Source organism: Canis lupus, chromosome 16 (genome assembly GCF_011100685.1).
Source record: "Canis lupus familiaris isolate Mischka breed German Shepherd chromosome 16, alternate assembly UU_Cfam_GSD_1.0, whole genome shotgun sequence".
Classification (NCBI taxonomy): Eukaryota; Metazoa; Chordata; class Mammalia; order Carnivora; family Canidae; genus Canis; species Canis lupus.
This window is the reverse complement of record NC_049237.1, coordinates 54,871,918-54,893,844: the sequence shown is the minus strand read 5'-3', so window position 1 is coordinate 54,893,844 and position 21,927 is coordinate 54,871,918. Positions and strand designations below refer to the sequence as shown.

At 39.1% G+C, this 21,927-nt stretch overlaps 1 protein-coding gene across 2 annotated transcripts in view; it reads right to left on the bottom strand.

Annotated features, from left to right (window-relative positions):
• Positions 1-6,108: 6,108 nt before the first annotated feature.
• Positions 6,109-21,927, bottom strand: part of GPM6A (glycoprotein M6A) — a 331,272-nt gene continuing 315,453 nt past the window's right edge. For both annotated transcript variants that reach the window (XM_038560510.1, XM_038560509.1), the window contains exons 4-7: positions 17,757-17,910; positions 12,967-13,043; positions 12,312-12,377; positions 6,109-8,235 (exon numbers count right to left, since the gene is read on the bottom strand). In XM_038560510.1, the coding sequence (XP_038416438.1) occupies positions 8,083-8,235; positions 12,312-12,377; positions 12,967-13,043; positions 17,757-17,910 (450 nt within the window). In that variant the 3' untranslated portion in view covers positions 6,109-8,082. The remainder of the gene's footprint in view (positions 8,236-12,311; positions 12,378-12,966; positions 13,044-17,756; positions 17,911-21,927) is intronic.

The following is a 21,927-nucleotide window of genomic DNA, read 5'->3' as shown; positions in this document are numbered from 1 at the left end:
GAGTATGTATGGCCTTTTCTACTGATGTGGAAAAGTTACAGCTTATTGGGACAAGGTGAGCTCAGCAATATGGCACCTGTTAAACTGGAGGTGTCTGTTGTGTAGGCTCGGGTACATGTCGATAGCCTTGGGATAAATGAGACTGGATTTCAGAGGAAGATTCTGGACTGAGAAGATAAGTTTTAAGCTGTCAGTTTATAGAAGGTATTTCCAGACATGAGATTAGAGGGTGTTTACTGAGACACGGAGACAGGAATCACAGTGTTAGAAGATAATAGAGCGGAGGAAGAATGACAAAGGACGTTAAGAGAGGCAGAGCCAGGGAGCTGGCAGGAAAACCATGAGCTTGAGCCGCCTGAAATCCACTTGAAGAACGCACATCATGTTGGAGGGAATGTGTCACATGCCGTTTACAAGCTCAGTAAGAAGAGCCCAGTGGCTTGCAGAGCCCTAAGCACTTTGCCCCCTCATCCCCTCTCTTATTTTCCCTTTGTTCATCTGTACCTGTTGCATGGTTACTTCCAGTTAAGGATCTTTTCTCTTCCATTGCCTGGAATACTCCAGCTACACAACTTAAGTCTCTCAACTCTTTCATGTCTTAACTCAAATGCGACCTTTGTAATAAGACTTCTGAAGACTGTCCACCCAAGCCCAGCCCTGAAACATTCCTTGAGTATCTCACATGATTTCTTTTTCTCTGCAGCGTTTCTCACCCCAAAAATACTTTACATCTGGATTATTTATTCTCAAGTGTCTGTTTCCCTGCATCAGAGTATAAGGCCACAAAAGGACAAAGACTTTTTACATTTTATCCACTGCCACATGCCAGTGACTAGAAGGAGAACTGGCTATAATGTAGTCTCCATAAATATTCCATAGAAAGTGAATGGATCCTTGAGAACAGAGCACTGGATTTAACAATCTGCAGGACATGTGTTACCTTGACAAGACCAATTTCCACAGAGTGTTGAGTGCAAGGGACATGGTGTAATGGGTTTAAGATAAAATGATAAAATGATAGGGGAATAATTGGAGGTGATTGTTCATCCTTTTCAAAGAGATAAGCCATAAAGGAGAACTGAGAAACAGGCTGGATGCAGATAGATGGGGAATCAAGAGGGGGTATTTGGTTTTTGTTGCCTTTGTTGTGTGCTTGCATTAAGATTCCAGTGAGCCATTAGAGAGTGAAAACTTGGTGATTCAGGGGAGGTTGAAGAGAGGGGAAATTTGCTGGAGTGATGCTTATCCTTAAGGAGGTAGGGATCTAAGATGGGATCTTGAATATATCAAGTGTTTGTGGCCTGAGAAATGAGTCATTCATCCACACTAAGAAGAGAAAAAGCAGAGATTGCACCTGTTAATGCAGACGGATTAGTAGCGATGGGAAATTATGGATATATCTTTCTGAGCATTTCTCACTCCTCCCTCTGAAATAGGAAGCAATTTCTAACTTGAATGGAAAAAAAAAGTGTTTGATAAGAGGAAGCTGTATTATAGTCACCACCTAGGGAGTATAGAATAATGAATGCTTAGAAGGAGTCAGCAAATGATGGCCCTCAGGCTAACTATGGGCAACCATTTGTTTTTGGAAACAAAGCTTTATTGGAGCACAGCTCCCAGCTCCCACCATTTATTTACATATTCCAATTGTGGTTCTCACACTTACAATGTCAGAGCCAAGAAGCTGCAACAAAACAAACCCCTCAAGGTCCATAAAACCGGAGACATTCACTCTGTGGTCTTTTACTGAAAAAGTTGTCAATCCTCATTCTAGGAGAAATGGAGTTGATTGACTATCGTATCTACGGGCTCATCTAAACACGGGTGGGGTGGGTCAGGCTTGTGTTCCTTTAGCCACTCAAGTTCAAGTGTAGGTGGCTAGAGGAATGAAACCAGGGTTGGCATTTTACTGTGAGAGTTTAGGAAAAATAGAGAGTCAGAGGTGATGAGGACTTGCCAAGGCAGTGATTGCAGTGATTGACCATGTAATATAAGCTAGTTACAGGGAAGCCCCCTGACATAGGGGAAATGAGGGCTATAAAAACTAGGAGATCAGTAGATATATGGTCCCAAGAATTAAGGGAGTAGGAAAGGTAGCAAACTGAAGTTGGAAATGGAATACATGAAATTTAAAATATACATGATGTGCAGTTATTGGAAATTCTGAGTTTTAGAAATGGAGCGCCTGGAGTGGGGAAGGGGGCAAAACCAGCGACGGAGAGAAAAGAAGTACCGACCCTATAACTGATTTGTCAGGGTGTCGCTTTAATATCTGAAGTCTCCACTTGGCTTCATGGAGACGCTTTTTGTTCTTACTTCAAGCAATAAGTGTCTACTTATTGTATACATCAATAGATATTCTATTTGTGGAAATGTAGAAGTTACCTGATGATCTTGGAGATTAGGGAGTGGAAATTAAGAAGTTAGGCAGAAAAAAATCTTAAAATTAGTTGTGCTGACTTGTGTAAATACCGCCACTACATGCTTACAATGCGACTTTCATATCATTTGCTCTTGTTACATTGTTGTCTCTAATGTACCAGGTGCAGTACTTAACTAGGTGCGATCTAGGGCTTGGAAAATATGATTATTTTAAGACTAGGAAAGTGTAATTCAGGAAGACCACTGGCTTGCTAACACTCCGTTCTCGGGCAGGACATTGCTTTTTCTCTTGAAGACTCGATCCCATGCTCTTTATAAATAAAGTACCAAGAAAGATGGTACTGAAAAAGTACAGTAGTCACTGTACCTAGAGAGAAAAGCTGGTGTAGCTTATGACCTCCCAGGCTGGGGGCTTGGTATTGAGCTGGAATGCTGTATTGTCGTTCAGCCGGGAGGTGAATGGGAGGTTAGGAAGGCCTTGCTTTCAATTTGTGTTAACCTTATTAAGTCTTTCCTTTATTTATTTTATTTATTTTTTAAGTCTTTCCTTTAAATGATGCCATAATTCCTTAAAATCTGTTTCTCGTTTCTGAGAATCTTCTCCTACTGTCTATTGAAGGGCCAGGTTAGCATTTTATTTTTCACAGTTAAATTGACAAGCTTATGCTAAACGTGCACTACATGAGGTTGCAAGCATCTGACAGATTTCATAGATTAATCAATGGCAGTGATAAAATAATTTAAAAAGATATTTAAAAAAACCCAAGGAACTTGCCAATTCTAAATGCTCATTTATTGAAAGCACAGAAGTAGGTCATGTGTATTTTTATCGGATCCTGTAAGTGGTCCTTCTCCACTGAGTCAACTAACAAATGAATGTCGAAATGGGAGTGCTAATTTGTGACACTTTGTGTAAATCCCTCTGAGAAAAAAGGATCAATACTTTCTAGACACACTGAAAAAAATCAGTAGCAAAAAATCTGGGGCTTACCCACACACAGTCAGCATCCTACATGAGCCAGCCGCAACTGTGCTCCAGCCTGAGGTGCCTTCCTTGGATCACGGCTCCTGGCAATCTACACCAAACGGTGGAGAAGGGCAGACTCACAGACTCGGATCTGTCAGGGGATACCACCGTCCCCATCAGGGTGGCTCCCAAGAGACAAAAATAATTGTTGAAACAGTAAAAAAAGCATATAGATTACAACACTTTTAATTTTTTTTAATGTTTTTAAGATTTTATTTATTTATTCATGAGAGACACACACAGAGAGAGGCAGAGACACAGGCAGAGGGAGAAGCAGGCTCCATGCAGGGATCCGGATGCAGGACTCGATCCCGGGATCTGGGATCATGACCTGAGCTGAAGGCAGATGCTCAACTGCTGAGCCACCCAGGTGTCCCGATTACAGCACTTTTAAAAAAGCCAGACAATGTTCCTGTTTCCTAATCAGAGCAGGGATGCTGGGCAACTTAGTGGGATCAGCTCTCTCATGCCCCATCCTCGGCTGTTGGGGGAGGAAAGTTGTTCTATCCTGCAAGGCCTGGAGTGGGAGGGTATTTGCTCAAGCATCCAGCGGAGGGCACACAATGCCGAAGAAAAGAAGAGCTGTGAGTCTCAACTGGTTTTCCCACTAAAAATTAAACAAACAAAAAAATTTTATAGGCTGTTTCTTCTTGATGTAATCCTTGGTGTTTGTAGTTTTTACTGTCTTTCTACAAATCTTCCCCCCCGCCCCATGCAATTTATATCTTCCAAAACTGCAGTTTTATTTCTTCCTCTTATTTCAAGTATAATAGTGGAATTACTTGGATCTCTTCTCTTTCCTAATTCGTATCCCCCCATCGTTTATTTATTTTCTTTTGTTTGGTGTTTTCTTCTCCAGGGGGTTGCACAGGTTAGAATTACAGTGGTCTAGGTAAATTTTATTTCATTTTGATATCATTTCATTTAATATTTTATTTATTTCAGTAATTCATTTAAAAATTAACGCTTCAATGGACAGCATTTTCTACATTCTTTTCAGTTTGCAAGCATGGTGGATTTGGGGGGAAAGAGTAAAAGAGTCTCAATAATCACACCGGTAAAATTCACTTTTGTGAGAAGAAACTCAAGGTCCTGGCTAGCAGCATTTTGTAGACTTGCCTCCATGGACTTCAGATGCTCTGCTATCTGAAAACCTCACAGAAAACTTAGCAGAGTGATACTCAAGGTATGATGGCTTAATTCAAGTCCCATCATGCTCAGCATTTGTAAACTATGGAGTGATTTAAGTGAAAGATATGTTAAAAATGATATTTTTCTCTTTTGTCTAAAAGAGAAAAATAAAACAAGAGTCAAGTTTACTTGATCTTTGAATGAATAAATCAGAATCTGCTATTTCTACATTTTAACATGAGGAAGTCAACTGAATACACCCATGTCAAAGCTGGACGACACACATTTTCTTCTCAAAGTGAGTAATTTCCTTAGTCTTCACATTAGCTTTATGATTCCCAAAAGGCTTACGTGTCAATTATATCTCAATAACGCTAGGTGGTAAGAAATTCCCAAAGGGATATTACTTGCTTTAGAGATAAGTATGTATTTTTACAAACAGAAATGGACTTTTAAGTTTTAAAAAAATATAATTATCTTACAATGATCAGTTTCTTTGAAAAGCATTCTCTGGTGACAGTTTTGTTTACATTGACAATCTTTAATATATAATTCTTTATTTTTTTGTTGATATGCTAAGAATTTCATTAATGCTGGAAAGAATAAAAAAGTCATTTAATAATAATTATTATTAAGTTTAATTATTTAATAATGGGATTATTTTCTTATTGTCTTAAAAGTGACTTTTTAAAACATATTGTGGTGAGATCTGCTTGTAATTACTGTAGATATTTGTGACCTAAGTACCTTGAGTATTTCAGGCACTTATAATAATTACTTATAATAATAATAATAATACATAAATAATTGAAGACTAATACAATTACTTAGGCCTGGTGAAAATAAAGATTTTGGGGGCACCTGGGTGGCTCAGTGGTTGAGCACCTGCCTTTGATTTAGGTCGTGATCCCTGGGTTCTGGGATCGAGTCCTGCATTGGGCTCCTCACAGGGAGCCTGCTTCTCCCTCTACCTGTGTCTCTGCCTCTCTCTGTCTCTCTTATGAATGAATAAATAAAATCTTAAAAAAAAAAAAGGAAAGAAAGATTTTTATTGATCACTGTTTTATCATTTTTAAATTGTCATCACTTCCAGTTTGGTCAGAAAAAATTACAACCCAAACAAACAAGGAGTCTGGAAAAAGTATATATATTTTTCATTTAATCTTTCTCACCTTGAAGTTTCGAAGCGAACCATGAAATCATTTTTCTTTTTGAATTGAATTAGTCTTATTTGTTTCTCTATTAGTTTAGGAAGCTCTAAAGGAAACACAAAACAATAGAAATTAGGCAAGGGAAGAGCATAAATTGGGAATTGCTATCATTTTGCTAAATTAAATGACCTCCAGAATCTTCACACTTTTGCCCTATCCCCGGCTCCCTAGCCTCTTTATGCTGCAAGTCATGCAAAGAATTCTCAGTTCAGTGTGAGGTCAACTCAACTGAGGTAATAGCATCCTAAAAAGACAGCATCTACTGCATCTGGAAAGAAGGCACACACATAGGAAAGAGGAATGAACAAAACAAAACCAAAAAAAAAAAAAAATCCACAAAATAAACACTGCAGAAACTAATAATAAGTACACAAAGTACACAAGTGTATTTATTACATTTTTGCAAGCACTTTGTTCTACATTTCAAAAACGCCACCATCAAGCTGTTGGCACATTTATGTACAAAACAGATTAATTGTAATGCCTGCTACAAAGCACTCTTTGTGAAAATACAAACTCTAATACCAGGAAAAAAAAAAGCTGAAAGCATCAACATCATTACATAAGTTTAAAAGACAGTTTTAAAAATCATCACAAACTGTTAAGACACAGAACTGAAACACTATAATATAGAATTTAAAGAGGCCCATTAATACTTTTGCTGAATATCTGTAATACTGCATATATCAGAAAATTGTTGAACCAGTAAGATAATCTACATGTAAAAAAAAAAGAAGCAAAACCCCAAATTAAATAATACTACAGAATGCATAATCATGCCACAGATAACCCTAGTAAATACCCCGCTACCTACTACAAGAACTTGTAAAATTACGGATGATGCATGACTAGTCGTTGTACAAAGATTGTTTCACTCATAAATTTTATTAGAAATGCACTTACACTGAGAAAAGATTTCACAATGGTCAAATCAGTGCACGATACTACCTAATTTTTTATACACTGACAAAAATGTCTTGTCAGGCTACAGCATTTTAAAAGACACTTTACAGCATTCTTGTAGCATTAGAAATAATCAAAAGAAGAGTCAAGGTTAAAACAAACACCAATTTTGGTCCAGTAATACTGATTGCTTTTTTTTTTTTAAATTCCTTTGATATAGGTACTTCTTATAAATGATTATGACCGAACATTTGGTTAAAATGACTTACTTCAAAGAAAAACACAGATTTATCACTACACTTGGAAGGGATACATTCTATCGTGGCCTCTGACCACACTTTAAAAAACACTACAGGTGAACCAACATAGATCGGAAGGCTGCAAGCAAAGCTATTATATTAATGGAAGCCTTTTCAAATATATCATACACATTGGAGGGATAGTTTACAGAGGTGCAATCCGTTAAAACGTTTTAAAGTAGGTAAAACAACTTCGGAGGGGTTAGTGTGCTTATTTTTAATATACCACCTTCATAAAGGTAATTAATGTTCCACATTAGCATATTAAAAGTTCCAATCCAGCCACTGCTTAAATCACAAAGAGATCATTCTTCAATAGTTCACAGTAGTTATTTCCAGTAAAATTGTCTCTATACTAAGCTTTAAAAGGTAAGTCTGGTGTCACAATCTTAAAAAGGCAACTAGCCATGCATTAGCATCACTGTTTCCATGTGCTCACAACATAAACATGAGTAATCAAGAGAGAAATACATCAAGAAAAAAAAAATACAATGTTAACAAAGATAAGAAGCACTTTTTTTTTTTACACCTACTCTTACAAATTTAGAAACTGCACCTTAGATTGATGAAAATATGAACCAGGGCCTGTGGTAACGTGGCCACTGATCTCCAGACGGGATTTCCATATTTCAAGAAGAGTCCTCGTGATACCATCTCTGTCTATTGTTCAAAATGTACAATGGTCCCTTTGAAGGTTACCTGTAGTTAAACTAGTTACCGAAATCAAAACTAAAAAGTATAAAAAGCTATTTTTCTTCTCAAAACATAAGAAATAATGCAAAAGGTGTTATGTATCAACACATGGGAAGTGGTTAAAAATCAAATAAAATCTCTGCACTTGACAATGTTAGTATCTTCAATCTTACAGAATTATTTAAATGAGTGTGAGAAATTTAAAAAAGGAAAAGGCTGGATAGGAGCTTGTAGAAGAGATTTGTTCACACCAATTTAACAAATTAGGAAATTACGTGCTAAACAACAAAGAATTGTGGTCAGGTGATTCATAAGTCACCCTACAGATCATTGATGAGAAGCACTCCCATTTTAGTTTTCACAAGGTTGGATGGTTGGATGGCCCTTCGTTAAACACCAATGCATCTAGATGGCAGGCAGGACAGGCAGGGCGGATTTATGTGTAGGCGTTGAGCCGCTCTTTGGAGCGAGTAGAGTGGATGTCATGAAGCTCTTGCTCCTCCTTCGACTTGATGTCCTCGTATTTCTGCATCCGGCAGGCATCTTTCACGTAAGCCCAGTTGGCAGACAGAACCATAAGGTAGTGAACCTAATCAAAGACAGAAATAATTTATACTGGAAGTCTGGTCAGTGTTCCTTACACCTCACCATCAGGAGAGAAATAGACGAATTATACACTTAGGTAGGGCATGTGTGCTAATACAACAGAACCCACATCTCTGTGGTAAGAGGAACAAGATAAATAGGTTATTCCTTCTACGCCTCTGACTACATGAGAGCATCTTCTCAGCTCCCCATCTTTCAGAATCTCTCTCTCTCTCTTCTTCTTTTCAAGTCTGGAGGAGCCAATATGGATTTTTAATTTTTATGTGATCACTTGTTTGTTTTTCACTCTTTCTCTCACTCCTGGTCCACAGAGAGATAAAGCAGTTTTCCAAATGATGGCTTTTGATGGGTGAATATGAAAGAGAAACTAAGTTGTTAATTGTTTACTTGACCTGAGATTTAGTTTTTTTAAGATTTTATTTATTTATTTATGAGAGACAGAGAGAGAGAGGCAGAGACACAGGCAGAGGGAAGAGCAGGCTCCCCATGGGGAGCCTGATGTGGGACTCGATCCTGGGATCCCAGGGTCACGCCCTGAGCCAAAGGCAGATGCTCAACCACTGAGCTACCCAGGCATCCCTTGATCTGAACTTCAAAGGGTGGGCAATATTTTTATCCATAATTTAGTAAAAGAGAACACTAACATTTTGATTAGCGAAGAGTACTTTGAAAGAAGGTAGGCTGGTTTTAGAAAAGTACAGATAGACATAAAGAACACAAAGTCAACTTTAAGTGGTGACTATCGTGATATGTTAAGGCGGTCAACAGGCAGTAGGGAAAAAAATGACAATTCTGACACGGCAATATGGAAAAGGTGCATACCAATTAGAATACCAATAGGAATTTCAGAATGTTCTCTTTCCTCTGAAATTCTGCATTTTGTTTAGTGGAAGTCATAAGCCACCTGCAAGCAAGAGCTGTGAGTTCTGCTCTTGCGCTCTGTCATTTTCATACTGAAGCCTGAATCACTACATACATGTGGACGGAGCAGAGGTTATACACATGACCAAATTCATGTGGCACTTTGCTGTGGTTGCTCTGAAAACAGCAAGTACTGTGGAGCATGTTTAGCAAGTAGTGGGTACTCAGAATATGTTTTAACCGAATGAATATATTTTTAGATGTACAAAAACCTTCTTTTAAAGTCAGAGAAAATGTGACCCCTAAATTATCATTAAATATGTCTGAGTGAAATATTGAAAGGAGTGTCATTCTTGTTCAGAAACTGGCAGTTTCCAGGAGGTCTTTGGCCATTTCCTCTGGCCTTAGGGGGACACCTGCTGCCAGGCTCATTACTGTCCCTCACGTGGGTGAACAGCAGTCCCTGGGACCTGGTGCAATGCCAAGAAGACCCCTTTTGCCTACAGAACTTCCTAACACCTCTGAAAATTTAAATGGAGTAAATCACATTAGTTTTAGTTTAAATTCTTACTATTTTTGCCTTAAGTTACAGATGGTGTTTTAAATATCTTGGTAGAGAAGAACTGATCTCAAATTTCTCTTCTCTAATATGGAAATAATAATGGTAGTCTACTTTGAGTGTTCAGAGAGTTGGTGATGAGGTCAACGACAGTTGCTGTATTACGACTATTGAATGTATTCATGTACTTAAGCATTTGATGGTGCTTTTAACGGAGAAAGATGTAAAGAATCTATTAACAGGGATCCCTGGGTGGCACAGCGGTTTGGCGCCTGCCTTTGGCCCAGGGCGTGATCCTGGAGACCCGGGATCGAATCCCACGTCGGGCTCCCGGTGCATGGAGCCTGCTTCTCCCTCTGCCTGTGTCTCTGCCTCTCTCTCTCTCTCTGTGATGACTATCATAAATAAATAAAAATTAAAAAAAAAGAATCTATTAACAGTACCATTGGTACTAATAGTGCCAGGAACAGAAGGAGTAATTATGTTGTATTATCCCTGTCTCCTAAAACCTAAACTATTATCAGAGCTAATGAATTGGAAATTCTGATGTCAATCAGTAGTTAACTGTTATTTATTTCTTAAGGTATTTATGATTTGCATATATTTAGATATCCAAAAGGATGCTTAGTACTTAAAAATAATACTCTAAAACTCTTGTAGTTTGCAATAAAATTTGTTTATAACTTAATATCTAAATGTATGCAAAGTATAGATTCCTTAAGAAATACATAACATCGGAATTGCTATTATCTTAAGATCTTTTTGATGATAGAATCATTTCAGAGTAGGCATTTTTAGGGACATTTAAATAAAAGTATTCATTTAGACAGGTTTCAGTAATGTATGCCTAAAGGCATGCATTCTTACACAGAGTTTTACACACACTCATGTGTAGCAAATGTGAACACAATTTATTACACACCTCTTTACAAAAAGTGCTTTGATATATACCTCTTAAGGTATAAGCATACTGCTTGAACATACACAAGTCCCTAAAAATTTTCCATCACACAGGAATGTATATATGAACGTGTTTCCTCTTACTGCACAACCAGGCTGGGTGCTACCTGGGACACTGAGTGTCCAGAACATCACCGCCCAGAACATGTAATGCTTCCCCAGGGCATGTTTTAGCATTGATTTTAGGCTGAGAATATAAATCCTTTGCTTATTGTTTTACTGTGACCCCTCCAATCAATTAGCCAACATGATCTTGTTGATCATAAGCACCTCATGTTCTGAAATAAAATTCCTGTGTACAAGTTTATACACTCAATCTAAAATGTTGAACAATTAGCATGATACTAAATTAACAAAATGTCTGAAAATTCACTTTAGCACTGACCCGGTTATTTCTCTTATTTTTAAAAATCATTTTTAGGAAACAGAATCAAATCTCAAGTGTTTATAAAGTCACTAAAAACAAAAAAGAAAACTGGTCTGGAATAGCTTATCAGTACCTTACCACTGATTAGTTCCTAGTTTTCTTCTTCTTTTTTTTTTTTTAAGATTTTATTTATTTATTTATTTAGAAAGTGAGGGAGGGGCAGAGCGAGAGGCAGAGGAGAGAATTTCAAGCAGACTTCCCATTGAGCAGGGAACCCTATGTGAGGCTCGATCCTACCACCTCAAGATCATGACTTGAGCCAAAATCAAGAGCTGGGTGCTTAACTGACTGAGCCACCCATGTACTCCCTTCGTTTTATTCTTTGACAAGAGAGAAAACACTCATAGTTTTTAAAAAGTGCTTCCTTTACCAACACATCAGACAATGGATTGGCATTATAAGGAAATAAAGAAACCTGAATCATCATTTCTGCATATTGATTTGACTAGAATATTTGTGAGGTTCCCAGGCACATTCTGGAGCTCTATTCTACTTCACTTTTGTATTATTACTTTGCATAGCAGGATGCAAATCTAAGGACTGGAAGACGGAAGACCTTGGCTGCAAAGACTATTCCTGATGCTCCAGGCATCTGTCCACTGTTGGTCTTTGGTGGTCGGGTGAGCAACCTGGACTTCCCAGTGAGTTACCAAGGAAGTTACCTGGGACATTGCAGGTCCTCACCACCCAGTATAAGCTTGACTTGAAAAACTTGTTCTTTGTATTTCTGAACTAAATTAGAGATTAAAGTAATGACACAAAACGGTTGACATCTGTAGTAAGAAGACTAAATTAATCCTTTTTCCATAAGTGACTCAATATGGCTTTTCTTTGTGTCCTTGAATGAGAAAGAGGAAAGGATAATGTGAGGAACGGATTAGATTACCTGGAATACCACATCGATACAGGCATAGATGATCCAGAGGTGATTTTTTATGTTAATAGCAGCGATCTAATATCTGAAACACTAATGCATTTACTTATTTTTGTTCACGTTACCTAGATGATTGAGTGTTCTAATCCTTAAACTGCTTACTGAATAGTCTCTCTATTGTAACAATAATAGTTTTTCAGATTAAGCCTTGTGTTTTTTGTTTGTTCCCTGTTACCACCCTCCCCCCTTTTTTTTTACTGATAGTAAAACCAATAGGATTAGTATGGACTTCAGGATTGGAGACAAATGATCATCGCAATGAGTAAATCACCTTGTCATTCAAATCCAAAAACCAAGCCTCAGAGCTCCAGGTCTTACCATAGCAATAACAGCTGCCCCGGCCCCAGCAAGCGCCACAATGAACAAGTGGAAGGTCATGTTCAGCTGCAAAGAAACCAACAGAGAATCAAAACCCGTGTCAGGGTTACAAGCAGAAGAGAGATCAGGACGGCTGCTGTCTTACGAAGAGAAACTCTGCATCTTTAACGAAAGTGCACTTAGGATACAAAACATTATTACAGTATCTTTTCTCCTGCAAATTATTGAAGTCTTTGCAACTGCAGCATTTTAGTATAATTTTATTGCAAAGATGATATCATCCTTAGTAATGATAATTTTCAGTAATATAACTATATAAGGCTACATTATCCTTTTACCTAATAATATTAAAAATGTTCAACTTTCATGAAAATGATAGTTTCTGGAAAAAATATATTTGTTATAATTTATACTGAAATAGAGCATCTCATTCATATTTATTCTCCAGTCACCCTGCATAAGATCACTGTGAGTAAAAATGCCTCTGAGAGGGAAGGGGGAAAATTCAATATAGATTTACTTATATTTTAAATGTATATTAAATATATTTAATAAATAATATATTTAAATATGTTTAAATATATTTTACTTATATTTTTCAAATACCAAATGTGGCTAAAATTCGGGCAATATAAACAGCTTTAAAAACATTTACCTCGGTAGATTCACACATCCTCATGAAATTCTCAGAGACGGTGCAAATTTTCTTTTCCTCTCCAATCGTCACAATCCCTACATGTAGAAAATTATAGCTTGGTTTATAAATGTTTTCAAGAGGCCAGAGAAAGAAAAAGAATCTTGCTGATAAAAACTAAGCAAGTTCCATTTTATGCCATAGTATAATGGAAACCTCCTTCAGCTTTTATTGCTAGATAATAATTATAACCGGAATTATGAATGGAAGATAAAAATTATTTAGCCCTCAAGCAATTTACGACATTTTTGATCTGAATTCAATTGGACCTAGCCACCAGAATCTCTGGATTCAATTGTAGCCGGTTGATTGGTTTGGTCCATTAATGCAGTGGTGTAGGCATCACAATTATTTTGATTACTATGTCCCAGACTGTGCTGAAGTGTGGATCTAAATTTATTCTGCTGGTACAAAGCTTCTATTAGTCTATAAAAGCATATTGCCCAAAGGAGTAATTTTTTTCTGTTAATATTGAAAACAGTGCTAATAGTAGGGGGAAAAAAACCCTGTAATTTTGCTCATATTCACCCTTGCTTTCAGTTGGTTTATACAGACCAACTGCATTAGAATCACCTGGGGAATGCTCAAAAGTATGCATTTCTGGACTCCACCACAGAACCGTCAAGCCAGAACCTGTGAGTGTTTGCCAGGAGTATTGCACTTTTAACACGCACATGAGTGATACACTGCCACAGATCTCATTTTACAGAAAAGTGACCAAGGCTATCTAAAATGAGTCTTTAATTTTGTTTTGAGAACTACGGAAGCATAAAGTGAAAAAAAAAAAAAACCCACAAGTTCTGGGCAAACTCACACCTAAGCTTTTAGCACTGCCTGCCTTGTCTTAATTTTAACACGCGCATATACACACACCTTCAGCTTTGAGGCACACTGTCCGCTCTCACTCTCTATGGGCCTCCTGCCACTCTCCTTTGCCAATAGTCTGTGCAGTTATTTTCATTTTAAAAAATAACTTCTTGCGGTCCATCACATGCAGATGTGCTTCTCTGTGACCTTTCCTTTCTGCCAAGAGGGGAGGCGCTAAAAGGGGAGAGGGGGACATAAGAACCCCCTAGGATGTGTCTAAGAAAGCTTCTCGGGAAAGGCCACCCTTCTCCACGCTGACCTACTACCCACTTCGCTGGTGTGGAATCCCTGGGCCCTGCACATGGTTTCCTGGCCTGGGTCTTTGTTCGCCTCTGCAGCAGAACGCCTAGAAAGCTCTGACTATGCTCACTGTCTGCGATCCCCTCATTTTCCTTTCTATTTGAACCCTTTCCATTCAGCTTTTGTCTCAAGCCTCCATGGGAATCCGCAGTGCCCTGCACATAATCCAACGATGAGTTCTCCAAGCTGCCCTCCCGGGCCACTGGCTCCCTCTCCTTCCTTAGATCCCCAACCCCATGGACTCCTGGTTTTGTCCGTCGGTTGTCACAGGCTCCCTTGCTCTTGGACTTATCTCAGGGGAGCTCCCAGCATGCACACCTCGGTCACCTTTGTCCCCTCCCATCCCACGGAGTCTCCAAGCCTGCTAACAATGATCAGCAGCTCCCCCCAATCCACTCAGCCAGCTCCCCGTGCCTCTCTCCAGAAATCCAGACTCCTCTACCCAATTTCTCACCTGACACCTCTGTTTTGGTTCCTAGTAGGTCTCAGCATCTTCAGAGTGAACTCTGACCTCCCTTGCCTGCCTTGTGCCCAAGGAGGTGCTTCTTATAGGCTTCCTGGCTCATCTGACAGCAAGTCTTCCTGTGGTCCGGGGAACCAGGGCATTCCCTGGATTCCTCCTTTTCTCTCAAACCCACAGGCCCACCGATCAGGACACTCTGCAGCCCCTCGCTTCCAAAGGCAGAGAGCACCAGGCCACTTCTCCTTACTTCTCCCACTACTGCCCACCTGAGCCCACCTGAGCCCACCTGAGTCACCTCAGGGCTACTACAGAGTGCCACTCAGCTTCTCTGCTTCTACTCTTGGGACAGTCCGTTCTCCATTCGGCCACCAGAGTGATTCTTCTAGAATGTATGGGGGATAATGCTTCTCTTCTGCCCAAACCTGCAAATATTCTCTACTTTCTGTGGAATAAAAGTCTGCATGGATGACGTCCTGCCATGCACTCAGAATGGTGTTCCGCGATTCCGACTCCATTCCAATCTGCTCTCCCTGCTTTCTTGTTCTACTTCAGCCACACGGGCCTCTTTGTTGTTTGTTGAAGATGCCAGGCATGGAGCTGCTTTGGTAACTTGGCCTGGATCTTCCCTCTGCTATGAATATTCCCACGACCCTCATGTCTTTCTGATAACAGCTATTTGGTGAAGCCTTCCCCCATCCCCTTTGAAATACTGTAACCCAAGCCTTCCACTCAGTCTCCAGTGCTCCTGATGTTACACACACACACACACACACACACACATACACACATACACACACAATCTAGTTATTATGATATAATACCATATACCACAAATATACATATTGCAAGTTAATTATAGTTTGTAAATCCATGTTTGTGTAATACGAAGCTATGAAAATGAGCAAGTTATTTTATGACTCATTTTGAAATATGGCAAATGCTAATAGGACAAACCATCTGTAACTCATCTGTAAGTTCCCCGACCCTATGAACTCTATGATGCCTCTGCTTGCCATTAGGTCTGTAAGACACGTATACATGTATCACATACAGGGGAATGGATGGGGAAATGTAAGTAAAGACTAAGCAGGCATCCGAGCTATTACCATGATCAGAGTCCCCATGATGCATTTCAAAGGCCTTGATCCCCTAAAAGCAAAGATACCGTCTAGATTTAATGAGACAACTTTGCAAAATAAGGGAAATCGCTTCATACATAGCATGTCCTTATCTACTCAACCACCTTTTTTTATGACATTAGTCTGTACTGATCATGACCCAGACTTGGGGGAGTGTCCTTTTCTGCACTGACGCCCCTTGCTCACTTGATTGTGCATGTACACTCAGGATTCTTATTGAGGGCATATAATCTGGAAGGCAGATTAAGTGCCATCCAGGAAGTAGAGTCTGTATTAAGGGCAAACAGAATGACTTAATAGATGATGTAAAAGGTTGCATGACATCTGAAAAGTGGCCTCTCTTCCACATCATGGCGAAAAGTTAAACTGGAATGAATCTTGATGAATATGTTGTAAACAGTGCTATGGTTCAAAGGGCAGCTTTAATCCTAGTCATGGTTTACACCTACTATACGTGTGTCCCATATAATATTTGGACATGCTGTACTAAAAAAATTTCTTGTTTATCTGAAACTGAAACTTCACTAGGTGGCTCCTGTTGGCTGGCAACCCTGTTGGAGAGACGGGCCACCTCTCTTCCAATTTCCCATGTTCAGATCAACAGAACAGGAGGAAAACATTGACGGGGAGGGACTGAAGCCAGAGCCATGTTTCCAAGCAGCTGTTCTCCCATGACCTCCAGCAGCTGTTGGGGATGCTTTCCCTTCCTGTGTTTATGTGTGACAGGATTCCAAGACTGAAACCTCTCCGGTGGAAGAGCTGTCCTTATTCCCTCTGTGGTCTTCTTGCCAAGAACTGCATCCACAGAGCAGACCCTGCTTATCATTAGGACCAGGCAAAGGAGGCTTAGGACTCCAGTTTATGGGATGGAGAGGAGGCTACAGCCTTGGAGCATACAGTTGGCTTACTGTAGTTTATGATCTACCTATAGCACTCCACTGAGCCCCAAGCCTAGTGAAATGTTCTCCACTTTCCTGACCTATCAGGAAACCTTTTAGAGAAAATCATAGGGAGCACTCCCAGATGTTCATGGGGTAGATTTTAACAGCCAGCGTATGGGGACAAAATCCACCCAAACATGTGGATTTCCATATCTTTTGTTAACTTTTGTAGCTCCCATAATTTTTACAAATGATGGAACAGAATTCCAAATAAATTAGGTGAGATTAGGTCCATTTCTCCACATTCATCTATCAGCAGTACTTGTTTCAAGCAGAGAGATTTGCAGGCTGATTTGTAATGACCCCAGATCCTGAAAAAAGACTGTTGGGGTTTGAGTCCTGGCTCTGTCACATCCTAGGTCTATACCCTGGGCAACTTATTTAACCTCTCTATATCATTTATAAAGAGGATAATAATATTGTACAGCATACAGAAGTGTTGGAAGGATCAAACACGTTAACATGGACAATAAGGTCTGTGTATCACAAGCCTGCACAGACATAAGAAACCATTTTTATCACATGGAAGTTTTAGCCCTGAACAAAAATAACCAACTGTTGGTTGGTTTAACATTCTTTGATTTTGTTATTATAAAATGCTTAGCTTTTTTTGCCTTATTTTGAAAACCAGAGAAGCACCTATTTCTTAGATGATCTTCACACTAGACTTCACAAATTGTATAGTTTGTCATGGGAACATAAGAGTAGATCCGAGAAACACATCCAGTCTGGAAAGGCACAAAGGAATTGGGACAAGGACATCACAATTGTATCTTGCCTGTACCAGAAAATACACCCAGATAGTCTGTTCAAACATACATGTTTGTATATTCATGTTATGAGACCAACTTCCAATCATTCCTCAACTCCTACACATTGAAATTAAAAAAAAAAATGTCTGAAAGGTGAATACACGGTGACATGTCTCAAGTATACATTTCTCATCGATCTGTGATGGTTCCAGGGTGATTGGCACTATTTCAGAGGCAGTCATTTAAGTAAAACAACAGGAGGCCTCATTTTAGTTCGAGATCCACTTACCAAACTGACGAAGGTCCAAGCAGAGATTGGCTCCCTCCACTAAGGTGGTGTTTCGGCAAATGGTCCACAGGTTGAAGTACATGTAGACTGGCAGGGAGGTGAAAGCCGTGACCCCCAGCCAGGCCAACATGAAAAGGTATGTCAGCATGATAAACTGCAACAGAGAAAAAGTCGAGAGAGAAAACATGTAATCTACTGGAAAAGAAGATTTTTGTGACTAATTTACAAAATCCAATCTGAAGTGTTAAGTGTCCTTGTCACAGCACCACAGGAAGCTGAGAGATGCTGAATAACGTGGGTTCTGTGAAGAACCTGCTGGAAGATCTCCTCATGGCACAGGTGCCCAGCGACAAGGGAAGAAACAATCCATCTGCATCATAATGTCTGTTTCATTCATGTATTGGTCTCAAAAATCTCACCTCATATTTTTTAAGAAAAAAACTTTAGAAAACGGTAGCTGGTATATTTATGGGGGATTTTGCAAAGTTAAAACATTGTCAGTAAATTTATGTTACAACTACACAAGCACCATTCACACCATGAGAATGTAAGCACTTAATCAGGTTTCCATTTAATATTAAACATGTAGTAATTCTCAAGTCATTTTAGTATTGATGATATAAGTGCATACTCCTCCTTTTCAGTGATTTCCGTAAATGTTAAATCTGAAGTCTTCTTTCTTGAATATTAATTTTATTAATTTTATTTTTGCATTTTACATTTTCATGGTAAAATGTGATTTTAAGTTTGACAATAAAGGGTTTTTTTCTGCTTATTTTAGAAATATTTTTAGTATTTATAAAATGAAGAAAAGGGCTTTTCATGTGCTCAGATATAGGGACTTACTTTCAGCATAGGTTAAATGGATTTTTAGTTAAGCATGACTTACATGCTGGATAAAAAGTCAGCTGCACACATTGGTAGATGGATGAAGAGCTGGTAAAAGATAGATGTAGTAACCTGGCTTCACCTTACTTATCAACTATTTAACCCATATTATCTACATGTAAAGTTGTCTCCATAAATATACACCTTGAATTCCTAAGCTAACACTTTCATTAACAACTGTATTTCGGAAGTAACTGCAGAAGAACAATTTTAAGTCACAATACCCTGAGGCTTAAATGCAGGCTTGAATGCACACATTGATACAAATTGATTATATTTCTCAAAGCAAGTTATGTGTCACTGGATTCATTAGCATATTTCCCATGATCATAGGAATAATTCATTATATGAAGTGCCCACATAGACAAACACCAACTAAAATAGAGACTGGTAGGCAGATAGCCTCACGGGAATTGCCACGTGGTATTTTTAAATGTAATTATTTTATTTAAGTTCAATTTAACTAACATATAGTGTATTATTAGTTATAGAGGTAGAGTTTAGTGATGCATCAGTTGCATACAACACCCAGTGCTCATCACATCACATGCCTGCCTTAATGCCCATCACCCGGTTACCTGTCCACAACCCCCTCCCCTCCTGCAACCCTCAGTTTGTTTCCTATAGTTAAAGGTCTCTTATGGTTTGTCTTCCTCTCTGATTTCATCTTATGTGTCCTTCCTTTCCCCTATGTCACATGGCATTAACGAATCACACTCAGATATCAGAGACTGAAATCAAGATTATCCTCGAAAAGTAGCTGAAGAAGAAAATCACTATTGTAGGGATTGTTCTGCTGCAATATCTGGCTCTTCTCATTTGAATCCCATATCTGTGAATAAGACTATAGCCTTCGCTGCCATCACTCATGTCCCTGACCTTACTTAGGATTAGCAAGTCATCTTCCAGCAAAACACAAAGAACATGAAAGGAGAGAGTTTTCAGAACCACATCCTTGTCCACTCTTCAATGTCTACTTCATACCTTTATGCACTCCTCCAGTCCACAAATACTATGTTAGCAACCGTGTGCATTAGCTCGTGCTCTATGCCCTGGTGATGCACAAGGTGGGGAATGCAGTTTTCTGACTGCAGGAACATCCAGCTTGGTGGACTTCATACTCATACGAGGTGAGACACCCTCCCAAGTAACTCACATTGCAGTCTCCTCTCTCAATCTTCAGTTTTGCTGTCTGTGACTATATTTTGTCCCTGTCCCCCAAAGGGATGTAATTTTACTTCCCTTTCTTTCTCCCAATCCAACTACCCTTAACAATATCTGCAAATCAACACTGGAAGTTGCAGAGAGATGTGTTCTGTTTGCATATGCATTTCCGCGTGTACCAGACGATGATCAGAATTTGCATCCTGACAGAGATCCACTCCAAATTTTATTGCCCTTCCTTCCTTTTTTATCTGTGTAGATTGTGTATTGTGAGAAGTTCGGGCACCTTACAGTATGACTTCTTTTAAAAGTGGCATTTTCTGAAAGATTACCTGAAGACCGTGTTGTATTTATATAATCAGGCTCAGAACATGGGATGCCCAGCACATGTGAATAAGGGTGAAATTGTATCTTTTAAAAGATTTTTAAATTTATTTATTTGAAAGAACGAGAGCATGGTATGTGGGTCGGGGAGAGGGGCAGAAGAGGAGGGAGAGAGAATCTGGAGCAGGCTCCACACTCAGCATGGAGCCTGACAGGGGGCTTGACTCCACGACTGCAAGATCATGACCTGAGCTGAAACCAAGAGTTGGATGCTTACCTGACTGAGCCACCCAGGTGCCCCTGAAATTATATTTTTAGTCCTTTAAACATACTCTATTAGCTAATATGGCAATAGGATTCTATTTGAAAGTGTCTGAAATATGCACACAAAAAGTTACATTTCTATAGACACGTGGTTCCCTTCTGAGATTCAGAGGCAGCTTCTAGAAGACTTTTGGAGAGAAACAGTAGTGTATTCTGGGTTAACTTGAATGCCTCAAGTCATGCTTTCAAAATGACTATACAGAATAAAATAAATACACTGAATGAAACTATATCTCTTAGTCAACTCTATTAATCCCTTTGGCGATGAGTTAAAGAGTGACTTTATGACTTCAGTGAAGTCTCAAACAAGTGAAACTCAATTAATTCTCAGAAGATATACTAAAGCAACACTTTCAAAAAATGGAAAACTTGGTGTCACTGTCATGTTAGAGCTTATGCATCTACATTAAAGTTGTGTTGTGATTAATATAGAGATTCCTGAGATTATGGGTAGTAGGGGATTCATACAACAGATAAGAGCCAAGATAAAGCCAATGATACCTGAGATCAAACCTTCTCCTATAAATTGAAAAAGGTCATAGGATTTCGGAAACTCGGAACATGATTAAACACATACTTTCTAATAACACTGCTTAATCTCCTCCTGAATCTGACTTCCTGCTAGTCTCTATTCTGCAGTAGCAATGGTTGGCAGTTTGAAGAGCCAGCACCTGTCCTAGCAGTGACCTTGAACTACGATTTGGCAAACATATTTATAGTCTTACGTCCAAGATGAAACAAAGCCTGGTCTTAAAACATTAGAAAATAAAACCTGTTGAATATCAACTTATTTAAATCACTGAAGGAACTGGAGCAAATATACTTTAATGGCCATTTACTCTTTTAGAGTAAATCCCTTTTTTTTTTTTTTAGAGTAAATCACTTTTAGAATTACTCTCAACAAATACTTACGAGGGCCTAATGAGTGTAAAAGTGTATCTGGGGATTTCAGTCAGAGAAAGCAACAAACACTTCACCCTTATTTTTCCGCATCTGAAGAATACAAATATTCTGTGTGGACATCTATGCAGTAGGTTTTGGTAGTCTGTGGTAAACATTCTGTTTGCATCTACCAGAGAGAAAGGGAAATATTTTCGGGTGCTCTTTATTCTTTCTCTTTTCTGGAATTGGAATGAAGCAAATCCACAGATGAAGCTCAGTGGGCAGGGTGGCTGCTGGCTCGGAATCCCTCCATTCTCACGGCCTTATGAGCCCAGTGTAGGTGAGAAAGGTCGGCTAGGCCTCAAAGTACGGATAAGCGTGCTTCACGTCCCAGGACCCATTCACTCCTAACATTGCTAATCTGCACGATCTGAGAAAAGTCATTTTCCATTCTTTGCCATTTGATTCTATTCTGTAAGAGAGTAGAGACTGACTTATCCAGCACCAACATGCCGCTCACTGCCTGTGTCTCTAACCTGAATGTCACATTTATTTAGCAATTAAGGGGAGATTTATAGCACACTGATTA